General features: G+C 50.3%; 1 protein-coding gene across 3 annotated transcripts in view; it reads left to right on the forward strand.

Annotated features, from left to right (window-relative positions):
- Positions 1-10,233, forward strand: part of PIGZ (phosphatidylinositol glycan anchor biosynthesis class Z (Gwada blood group)) — a 25,842-nt gene extending 15,609 nt beyond the window's left edge. For 2 of the 3 annotated variants that reach the window (XM_081831920.1, XM_081831925.1), the window contains exons 4-5: positions 4,217-4,432; positions 6,755-10,233. In XM_081831920.1, coding sequence (XP_081688046.1) covers positions 4,315-4,432; positions 6,755-8,322 — 1,686 coding nt within the window. In that variant the 5' untranslated portion in view covers positions 4,217-4,314 and the 3' untranslated portion in view covers positions 8,323-10,233. The remainder of the gene's footprint in view (positions 1-4,216; positions 4,433-6,754) is intronic. The other variant, XM_081831936.1, reaches the window with a different exon arrangement.
- The last annotated feature ends 1,612 nt before the right edge of the window (positions 10,234-11,845 follow it).

Here is an 11,845-nt window from a genome sequence, read left to right on the forward strand (position 1 = left end):
AAAAAAAAAAAAGAATACAAGCCACAATTTGGAAAAGGATATTTGTCATGCAGTTAATATAAAGAATATATAAAGAATTCCTACAAAGAGTAAGAAAAATGGCCAGAAGGGATCCCATGGAAGAAACAAAAATGTTCCACAAGCATTTGAAAAGGTGTTTGACCACATTAGTGAGCAGGGAAATGCATGTAAATATTCCCAAGATTCACAAAATCAAATGTTAGACAATCCCAAGCATAAATCAGCATATGAAGCAGGGGACACTGTAATATCTGCTGGTTGGCAGGACCTTTGGAAAACCGTTGGGCATTGTTTAATGAAGTTAAGATTATGCATGCCCAAGACTCAGGGATTCCATTTCTAGGTATGTAGTTCAGAGAACTCTTGTATAAGAATGTTACAGCAGCATTCTTAGGAATAGAAAAATTTGTCAACACCTGGAGATGCTCTAGCAGATAAACAACAGTCAGAACGATAAATAAATTTTAGTATATTCATCCAGTGGAATACCACAGATATTCATCCAGTGGAATACCACAGAGCAATGAAGAGGACCTGCAGGGAACAGCATGAATACCATCACCAGAATCTTGAATAAAAGACACGAGTCACTGGTAGGTTACATGAAGAACTATCCCATTGATCTAAAATTCAAACACAGGGGCGCCTGGGTCACTCAGTTGGTTAAGCATCTGCCTTTGACTCAGGTCATGATCTCAGGATCCTGGGATAGAACCCCGCATCAGACTCCCTGCTCGGCAGGGAGTCTGCTTCTCCCTCTCCCTCTGCAGCTCCCCCTGCTTGTGCTCTCTTGCTCTCTTTCTGTCAAATAAATAAATAAAATCTTTTTTTTTAAAGATTTTTTTTTTTTTTATTCATGAGAGACAGAGCGAGAGAGAAAGGCAGAGGGAGAAGCAGGCTCCCAAGGAGCAGGGAGCCCGATGCAGGACTCGATCCCAGGACCCTGAGATCATGACCTGAGCCAAAGGCAGACGCTTAACCATCTGAGCCACCCAGGCACCCAAATAAATAAAATCTTTAAAAAATAAAAAATAAATAAAATTCAAACACAGAAGGGTGCCTGGGTGGCACAGTTAGGCGTCGGACTCTTGGTTTCAGCTCAGGTTGTGATCTTGGGTCATGAGATTGAGCCACACTCAGTGTGGAGTCTGCTTGAGACTCTCTCCCTCTGCCCCTCCCCCCCCACTCTCTCTCTCTCAAATAAATAAATAGTTCTTTTACAAAAATAAATAATAAATAAAATTCAGTTATAAACCCTGAATTATCTAGAATGTGATGGTCAGGGTTTTTTTTGTCAACTTGACTAAACAATAGTCCCCAGTTAATCAAACTTAATCTAAATGTTGCTGTGAAGGTATTTTGTAGATGCAATGCAAGTCCACAATCAGTTGACTTTATTTTTTTAAAAGATTTTATTTTATTTGAGAGAGAGAGAGCAACAGAGAGCATGAGCAGGGAGGAGAGGGAGAAGCAGACTTTCCGAGAGCAAGGAGCCCAACGTGGGGCTCAATCCCAGGACCCTGGGATCATGACCTGAGCTGAAGGCAGACGCTTTACCGACTGAGCCACTCAGGTGCCCCTCAGTTGACTTTAAATAAGGGAGGTTATTCTAGATAATCTGGGTAGACCTGATAGAATCAGTTGAAAGGACTTTAGAACGAACCAAGATGTTCCTGAATAAGAAACTTCCCTCTGTGGACTGCAGCTTCATCTCCTGCCCCAGAGTGGCCTGCCCTTCCTAATGCCCTATAGATTTCAGATTTGCCTAGCCAGGCCCCAAATGCATAAGCCAATTCTTTGCAATAAATCTTAATGTATATCTCCTATGGTTTGGTTTCTCTTTCTCTGGCTGAACCCTGACTAATACGGACTTTATAACTGTAAGTGGTTCTAGAGGAACAGAATCTCATGAGTTTTCTGAATAGAGGTTCTGGGTTTTCTGGAATTGGTTGTCTAGACTGATTAGATTTAAAGGCACTATTTCGAGTGGTAAAGAGAGCACTGGTAGTCCATGGAGTGATGTGGCATTTGAGATACCCCAGGCAAGGTTTTGGGTGACCATGTATATGTTGCCTTTGCTGGGCTTCAAATTCCCAGCTCAAGATCCTCATAAAATGACCTGTGTGTGCCCCAAAAGAGACCCTTCTCTCTTGTTACTTGCAGGGCTGAAATTGCTGGAAACCAAACTCATAATCTCATTATGTGAGCTGCTAAATTACAATGCACTTTGAATCCTAGCCTGGAAGGAAAGTTAAAGTGAGGGTATGTGAGCGGGCACAGAGGTGCAAGCCCCTGACTCCCAGGGTCCCCAATAGACCGGTTCAGCCACTCTCTGCTGACAAAATCCAAAGGCAGAGAGACAAGTGGTGGTGAAAGAGGAAAGGAATTTATTTCAGGGAGGCCAACACTGGGAAGACATGGGACTATGCAGGTGGGCAGGAAAGGTCAGGCCGGCCATTGTCTTGGGGTCAGTCGCATGGGGCTTGCTGGCTCAGCGCAGTCCTAATTGCTTGAAGGGGTAGGTTTGGTTCCCCTCAGGGGATGCTTTGCCTGCAGGGTCTTTTGCCTGAATTAAGAGATAAGCTGGAAAGAAGAATTTAATCAGTGATGAAGTACAGACTAAGACCAAAATGGAGGAAATTGAAGTCCTCTTTCAGGCATTGCTTGGGGAGGAATGGGATCCTTGCTTGCATCCCAGCACCAAGTGTAGCCTCACCTTATCTCTCTAAAAGTCAGGATATTCATTCACTAGCACTGAAAAAGAATCTGTATAATTCAGTCCAAAAGCTCGAGCAGAGACTGCAAAAGTTATCTTTCAAACTTCTTGAGGTATTAGTATCAAAATGCTCCTTGTCAGCATCTCCTGGATTCCTGTCATGTTGCTTCACTCTCTCTCCTCTCCTCTGCTGTGACATATTCCACCTGAGAACAACGGCTGTTTAAGGTCAGGCTTTAAAATATCAAAGTCAGGAAACAGTCACCATATGTATTCTTGGAGGAGAGTCAAACTTGTTTTTCTGTTCACCAGAGATGATATGAGGGTGTTGATATCTGAGATATAGGTCCATCATGCAATGGGCTCAGATTCCTACTGATCTTTGAGTCCGGGGTGGGGGGCAGGGGGGCGGGTTAAGAATCCCCATGATGAGGAAGTGTCTTCGTGTGCTCAGGCTGCTATCACAGAATACCACAGACTGGGTGGCTTATTTCTCACAGATTTGAGGCTGGAAGTCCAAGATAAGGCGCTGGCATGGTGAGGGCCCTCTTCCTGGCACAGAGCACACCCACTCTGTCCTCACAGGATGGGAGGGATGAGGGAGTTCTGTGGGGCCTCTTTTCTAAGAACACTAATCCCATTCATGAGGGCTTCACCCAGAAAGGCTCCCTCGCAAAGGCCTCCCCTTTCTCACACCATCACATCCGTCATTAGGATTTCAACATCTTAATGGGGTGGGGCACACACGTTCTGACCATTGCAGTAAGTTCTCATCACCTTCCAAAGGTAAATTTCAGGGCATGTGAAGGTTGGAGGGAGTGACTGGAGACAGTGGTGTCAAATGTAGTTTATTTTTGTGGGGAAATGGATGGAATGCATTGAGGTCCCAAAGTTTTCAGAAGTGCAAGAGACAGGCTGCCATGCTTGCCTGTGGACAGGAGCTGGTGAACAGGATGGGGCTGTGAGACCTGTATTTGGAGGCCACCCTAAATCCTATTTGCAGATATCATATTTAGACACTAGCAAATATGGTTAGCAAGTAACTAGGTCATTCAACAGAGGCCTCAGTTTCCCTGTATGTAAGATGGAGATAGTAAAGGACTCCTGGGTGGCTCAGTCGGCTAAGTGTCTGCCTTCGGCTCAGGTGATGATTCCAGGGTCCTGGGATGGAGTCTCGCATCGAGTCTGCTTCTCCCTCTGCCTGCAGCTCCACCCTGCTTTTGCTCTCTCTCTCTCTCTCTTTCTGTCTCTGTCTGTCTTTCTGACAAATAAGTAAATAAAATCTTTTTTAAAAATGGCGATAGTAAGACCGACGGCCCCAGAATGTAGAAAGGATGAAATGAGATACACACATGAAGTTCTGCTACTTAGTGGGCACTTATAAATAGCAGCTCTTATTGTATGTAGAGTTTTGAGTTTGTTCAGACAACTGAACATATTATGATTCATCTTATAACAACTAACAAATGCTGTCCTCAGCAGATGCAGGTCCGTGGAACCAGAACAGCATCTGTAGCGGACTGAGAAGCCATTCTAGGCTCTTGGCGTGGGGTCTTGGCTAGCAGTTTGATCTGAAGATGGCAGTCCGGGCGCTGTGGGGCAGCCTCAGCCTGCTCCGCCTGGTGTGGTGCCTCTTGCCACAGACAGGCTACGTGCACCCGGATGAGTTCTTCCAATCACCTGAGGTCATGGCAGGTAAATTCCCTGCGTGCGGTTAAGTTAAGCTGCAGCAAAGTCTGGATTGTTGCTGTTTGGATATTCAGGGGGAGGGAGAAACTACGTCTGTGTGATTGAGCAGTAAATCCATGCGCCTCTCTGGAATAAGAACTTGGGTGTGGGGATTTCACATCTTCCTGACCGGTGACATTGACCTTCTGGATGATACTAATGAAACGCCAGCCTCTTTGATGTTTTCCTGCTTGGACCAACAGTACAGGTTATTCATAGTGAAAGCTGTTTCAGACTTCTCAGTGGAGAGATTTTAGAGTTGGGCTTCCTGGGTGCTTGGGAAACTTACACAGGGCTGTGGTCTGAGATACTGAAACTTTTCTTCTCTAGGTTCATCTGAGGTGTAAGGGAATCCAGGCCTGGAATGCTCACTTGTTAGAATTTATCTGCAGAGGGGTGTAGGATACATCATGAGAATGGTTGCCAGGGACTGTGAGGCTTTTCAGATGCTGTGGGCACATGGCTTCCTCCTCATGGTTCAAAATGGCTGCTTGAGCTCCAGCCATCAAGTCTAAAATGAAGTCTTTCCAGCCACTGGAGAGGAGATGGGCATGCCTGCTCTCTTTAAGGGCATATATTTTTTTTTTTTAAGATTTATTTTTAAGCAATCTCTGTACCCAACGTAGGGCTCAAACTTACAACCCCAAGATCAAGAGTCACATGCTTCTCTGACTGAGTGAGCCAGACACCTCTTTAAGGGCATATTTTGAATGTCACATACTTTTTGCTCATTTCCATCCCGATGGTCAGAATGTATTACGTGAACACACCTAGCTGTGAAGGAAGCTGAAAAATAGTCTTTATATCTGACCAAATGCCCAACTAAAGAGACTAAGGAAGGAAGGAAGCAATGGATACTGGGGAGACATGCAGCTGGCCCTGCCATAGGGCTCACAGCTGGATTTGTTTCTTCAGGTGAAAGGTCCAGTCTGCCACAGTTTTTTTAACCTGAGCCAGTTAAAAAAAAAAAAAAAAAAAAAAAAGACAGATTGATCTGACCTTGATTTTGTTTCCCTTTCACCTTCCCTTTTTTAAGGTATTTATTTATTTATTATTTATTTATTTATTTTAGCCACAAGGGGCAGAGGGAGAGAGAGAGAATTTCAAGCAGGCTCCCCGCTGAGCACAGAGCCTCAAGCAGGGCTGGATCTCAGGACCCTGAGATCATGACTTGAACCCAAATCAAGAGTCAGATGCTTAACCGACTGAGGCACCCAGGCGCTGCTCCCCTTCACCTTCTGACTTGGAAAGAGAAGACAGCGAAGAGGCTGTAGGAATAAGCAGAAGTCAAGAGCCCCAAGCAGCCAGCAGTGTTATCAAGCCTGAGATGTGGGGCTTGGAGCTGAGATGCAGAAATTAAGAGCTGGGTTCGCTCACCCCCACCCCTCAGAGCTCTGAGACACTGCGGGACAGGAGCCCAGACCAGCCCCAGGAAGCCAAGCAGGTTTTTAATTACATGAGTACTGCTTGAATACACTCTTCTAAACATCTTAAGTATCACAGACAACACCAAAGTCGCTTCTGACCATAACCGTAATCGCTCGTTCCCTTCCCCGGCCTCACGCGCCTGTCCTGAATAACAACCATCATCACAGGGATGGGTTTTTGACTCTGACTTTGGAGTCTTTAGCACTCCACGGAGGGGACTGGAGCCTCCCCCTGCCCCTTCCCCCCACACACCTTGCCCAGGGCACACAGTCCCCTCACTTCCCAGGCGTGCTTCCCCCGGCCTCCCTCCACAGGGAGACCTCGGAAGGGCTGAGCTCTCCTATATTCATTTCTATTGCTGCCTAACAAATCAGAGGTCAGGTAGGCGCTCTCTGCTCAGGGTGTCACAGGGTTGAAATCAAGGTCTGGGCTGTGCTGAGTACTTGTCTGGAAGCTATGGGGGAGAAGCTGTTCAAAGCTCATTCTCGTCTGTTGGACAAATTCGGTTTATTGCTGCTGTGGACCTAGAGGCCACTCATGTTCCTTGCCAGGGGTCCCTCCACCTTTGAGCCATCAACATGCATCAAGTCCTCACGGTTTGAATCTCTGATGTCCTCTTCTGCCACCAGCTGAAAAAATTCTCCGCTTTTAAAGGGCCCGTGTGGTTACATCAGGCCCACACTGGGTTACCACCTATCTAATGGTCGCTGTCCTCTGCCACATAACCTAAGCACCGGAGTAAAACCCATCGTCTCCAGAGTCCCAGGGATTGTGCGGGGCACGTTCACGAGGGGGTGGGAGCATCTTGGGGCTGTATCCCCTGCGCTTGGACCTGGCTCACCTCCGCTTCTCTGTCCGCAGAGGACATCCTGGGCATCGAAGCTGCGCGGCCTTGGGAATTCCACTCCAGCAGCTCCTGCCGCACAGTGCTCTTCCCACTGCTGACCTCCGGCTCCGCCTTCTGGCTGCTCAGGCTCTGGGAACAGTGGGGGCCGTGGCCGGGCCCCGTGAGTGGCTACGTGCTGCTGGTGGGGCCCCGACTCCTCCTCACTGCCCTCTCCTTCGCCTTGGACTTGGCCGTGTACCGCCTGGCCCCGCTGTTGGGGGCGGAGCGCTGGAACGCCCTGGTCCTGCTGTCTGGCTCTTATGTCACCCTGGTCTTCTACACGAGGACCTTCTCCAACGCCATCGAGGGACTGCTCTTCGCGGGGCTGCTGGTGCTGGTGTCCCCCCGGTTAGCTTGGAGCCCCACACCCAGGAAGCCTGCTCCGGGCCCGTGGGCACACAGCTGGCTCCTGGGGGGCATTGTGGCTGCTGGCTTCTTCAACCGGCCCACGTTTCTGGCCTTTGCTCTGGTCCCACTCTTCCTCTGGAGCACCTGTGGGGCCACCGACCCTGGCTTCAGGTCGCTGGCGAAGGAAGCCCTGGCGCTGCTCCCCGGGGCGAGCCTCGTGGCGGCCGTGTTTGTGGCTGTGGACAGCTGGTATTTCTCCAGTCCCTCTAGATCCAGTACCCTTGTTCTTACACCTGCCAACTTCTTGTACTACAACCTGGATCCTCAGAACCTGGCGAGGCATGGCACACATTTGCGGCTCACTCACCTGGCAGTCAATGGTTTCCTGCTCTTCGGGATGCTGCATGCCCGGGCCCTGCGCGCTGCGTGGCAACAGCTGCAAGGCTGCCTCCGGGCCTTTGCACAAATGCACTTCCGGAGGGCTCTTCGGGGCCGGAGCCTGCTGTCTGGCCCCGGGTCTCACCTCCTGCTCCTCTACTTCACGCCTCTGGCCCTGCTATCTGCCTTTAGCCACCAGGAGGCTCGGTTCCTGATCCCCCTCCTGGTCCCCCTCGTCCTGCTTTGTAGTCCACAGACCCAGCCTGTGCCCTGCAAGGGCTCCCTGGTCCTCTTCAATGTCCTGGGTGCCCTCTTCTTTGGCTGCCTGCATCAGGGGGGCCTAGTGCCCGGCCTGGGGCACCTGGAGCAGGTGGTTCATGCCCCTGCGCCCCCCAGCCTACCCACCCACTACACACTCCTCTTCACCCACACCTACATGCCCCCCCGGCACCTTCTCCACCTCCCGGGCCTGGGCTCGCCCGTGGAGGTGGTGGACATGGGCGGGACCGAGGACTGGGTCCTGTGCCGAGCCCTGAACAACTTCACCAGACAACCAGCCTGCCAGGTGGCTGGTGGGCCGTGGCTCTGCCGCCTTTTTGTGGTGACCCCCGGCACCGCCAGGCCTGCCATGGAGAAGTGCCACTTCCCTCTCAAGAGTGAGACACTCCTGTTTCCCCACTTGACCCTGGAAGACCCACCAGCCCTGTCCTCACTGCTGAGCGGGGCTTGGAGGGACCATCTCAGCCTCCACATCTTGGAACTAGGGGAGAAGCCTGACAATGTGACCAAAAAGCCACCGCCCACGATTCAGCCATAGGGGAAGGCACCACTCCACCTTCTCTGTGGGTAGCTGGGCTGGAGCAGAGCCCTGATTCTCTTCCTTTCCTTTCCCTTCCGCAATTCCCACTACTGCCTCTCCTGTGCCTAGGCTTTGGCTGCTCTGCCTTCTGGGTAAGCTGGCACCCTTTTCCCCTTACAGACCAAAGATCTGGCCAGGGTCCCCAAAGAAGCTGGTGTAACCAATGTCTGGTGAACAGCCCCATGTCTGTTCCTGCCCTATCCCTTCTAGCCACTGTGATGTTTTGGTATGTAAGAGCACCTGGTTATGAAAGGAGAGAGATCTGCTAATGACATTCCTGAATGACCTCTCTCAAACCTTCCAGGACGCCTTACCTCTTGCTGTCATGATAACCCTCCGGCTTCCTGGGTCACCGGGAAGGAGGCAGTGTGGTGATGTAGAGAGAGCAGGCAGCTCCGACTCCAGAGACCCGACGTCTAGTCCCTGGTCTGCCTGCCACTCCCTGGCTGTGTGGTCTTAAGAAAGCCCCTTCCCCTCACCTAGCTTCAGTTCCCAATCTCTCCAGTGGATAAAAGCATCTAAGAGGTGTCTGCCAGCTAACACTGCGTCATGCCCTGGTCTGCAGCACATGTCCCCTGGCTAAACAGGCACATCTGTCCCAAAGCTCTTTAAGCAGCATGGGCGTGGCACTCTGGTGCCTGCTGTCTCAGCGTTTGGTTATTACCAAAACAAGTAGTTCTGGAACTTTTCTCCCCATCCTCCTCTACGCCTGTCCCCGAGAGAGGGGGTGGGAGCTTTCTGCATCTCACCCTTTAAGGGTCATTCTCTGGGACTGGGGAACCCAGATGTTCTCCCTCCTCAGCCTGCCCGAGTGGGAATGGAGAACACACAATGCTGTTAGCTGGCTGCACTTGAGAACTCTCTGGTGCTCCCAGAGGCTTCTTAAATGCGATCTGGTCACTGTCTAAGCTCAGAAACCTCTTCACAGGATGGAGCGGAGCACCTGCTGCTCTGGTGAAAGCCATCACAGCCCAGGCGCAGTGCTCCCCACATTTGGGGCACCGCTGCCGATCCACTGGCAACGTGAGGAGCCGCGGCACTCGACCTGTCCTCATCCTCCCTCTTCAAATCCCTACCGCCTCCTGCGAATAAGCGGCATGCAGGCCACAGAATCAGCGAGCTGGAAATCAGCGCAGGGCTGGAGACCAGACCGATACTAATGACCAAGCCTGAGCACTCTTCTAGTCCTGCCTTCTGCTGGCTGAGGTTTGGGGCAACTGGGAGCAACGGCACCCGGTCGTGCCGCTCTGGGGCAGCTGCTCATCTTGGCGCCACGCCCTCCTCAGGCCCCGAGCAAGAGCAGAGTCAGTGATATGCCGGTCAGTGCTCAGCAGCCCACTCTCTGGGGGCAGAAAAGCCCCCATGTGTAGCATTGGCCGATTTCCGTGGCATAAATACTCCCACCTTGGCTGATTTCAAACTACCAAAATGATGCTACTGAACTCCAAGTTGGGAGGAGATGCCAAAGATCTGCTCTCAGGAGCCAGTAGATGTTGGCTCCAGCAAACTACTGGACACTTCCCTCTTTTAAATTCCGTAGTACCCATTCATGTCAATGCATTGCTCTTGTGGTTTATGTTTCTATGAACCTCTGATTTGTCTTCCTATCCCTAGAGCTTAGCATCATCTCTGGCACGCAGTAAACACTTACTGTTTACTGTGCAGCCAAAGATGGCTTTTCTGCCCAAGTGCCATCTTGGAGACACCCCGGACTCTAGGGTCCCAAAGCTTCTTGGGACTTTTGCCTCTTCTCTCCCCCAGTTGCATCCACAATCTCAGAATTCCCTGGAGGAATTCCAGGGAATTGGTTGTAGCAGTCCATGTAGATTGTTGGTCTGGCCTCTAATAAATTTGTCCATAAAGTGTTGATATCTAGGTCTATGTAGCGTCAAGGGGTGAATCAGAATTGCCCTGCAAGATAGCAGGATAAGTTGCTTCCCTGCTTCACTTTCTGGCAGAACTTAGAAAAGCTTGAAAAGCTTGCTGGGAGATTACCACTGGGGGTGGTGGGAAGAATTTGATGTTTCTCTTCAGTAATAGGGTAACTGATGGGATGGCAAGCCAGTGACTACAATCACTGGAGGCTTCTCCAGTGAAGCGGGAGGCATCCAAATGACCTGTAGCTGGAGCAGAAAGGACCGTTTTCTCTCTCTGCTCCGACTCCCTCTAAAAAATGGAGGGAACTTAGTTCTTACACACTTCCTCCATGAGAAACAAACAATTGCCCCCTTCTCTTGCTTTCTCTCCTTCCTTACCAAAATGACCAATTTGTCCAGTAGTTTCATTGCTTCCGGCACTGCTTCCCTTTTTGTCCCTGCCCATCTGGAGAAAAGACCTACCAGTGAGTGTGCTTACCTATGTTGAGGGTAGGGAGTCAGGCTGGGGACTGCTAATATTCTGCCGCTGAGATCCAGAGACAAATGTGGCAGAAAGACCATAGAAGGAACAAGCTCCTCAGGCTCCTCACCGCCAGCCTCAAAGGAGAATCCAGAGTTGCCTATAGTCTGGGAGGAGTATTTGTCCTTTGGTAGGATAGGAGGGTAGGATGCCAAACCAGGACTTTGGTCATTCGGAGAGTGGGACTTCGGGCCTCAGAGAGGATTAAACAGCAGCACCTCTGATGGGATATCAAATCAGAAGTATGAACATTAGGAATGTTACTTTAGCTTCTCCATCCCCGCAGGAGGTCTCTCCGGCCCTATCCAGCTCCTTCTCTGTAATTATCAGAAAGGCCAGGATATGGGGCGCCTGGGTGGCTCAGTCGTTAAGCGTCTGCCTTCGGCTCAGGTCATGATCCTGGGGTCCTGGGATCGAGTCCCACGTCAGGCTCCCTGCTCCGTGGGAAGCCTGCTTCTCCCTCTCCCACTCCCCCTGCTTGTGTTCCTGCTCTCGCTGTCTCTGTCAAATAAATAAACAAAATCTTAAAAAAAAAAAAAAAAAGGCTAGGATATAAATTCTGGTTGGTCACCAGCCTAAAAGCATCTCCCATGGCTTCAAGTTTTCTAGATTGCACAATTAATTGTGGGGCCTAATTAGAGGTGACCAGAAAATCAGTCAGAAGCTTCATATGACAAGGCATTTCTGTATACTATGGACTTCCTACTCATGGGTCCATTAGCTATCCTGATTGTATCCCAGACCCTCTAAAACTGATAATAGGAATCCGGGTAGCTTGTTCCGTAATAGGCAGGTCCAACGCCCAGTGGTGATAACGGGGTGGGGGACATGAAGGCCGGCATTAAAGGTCAGGGCAAATGCTGCAGAGACTTGTGGTTAAGGACTTAGGCCTTGGAGTCAAACGCATGTATTCACATCCCAACTCTGCAAGGATGCGGCCTACATTTCCTCATATGAAAGTGATTGTAAGAGCACCTGGGTGGCTCAGTCGTTAAGCGTCTGCCTTCGGCTCAGCTCATGATCCCAGGTTCCTGGGATCAAGCCCCACATCGGGCTTCCTGCTCACTGGGGAGCCTGCTTCTCC

The sequence above is a fragment of the Leptonychotes weddellii genome, chromosome 1 (genome assembly GCF_054177405.1).
Source record: "Leptonychotes weddellii isolate Sample4059 chromosome 1, ASM5417740v2, whole genome shotgun sequence".
NCBI lineage: Eukaryota > Metazoa > Chordata > Mammalia > Carnivora > Phocidae > Leptonychotes > Leptonychotes weddellii.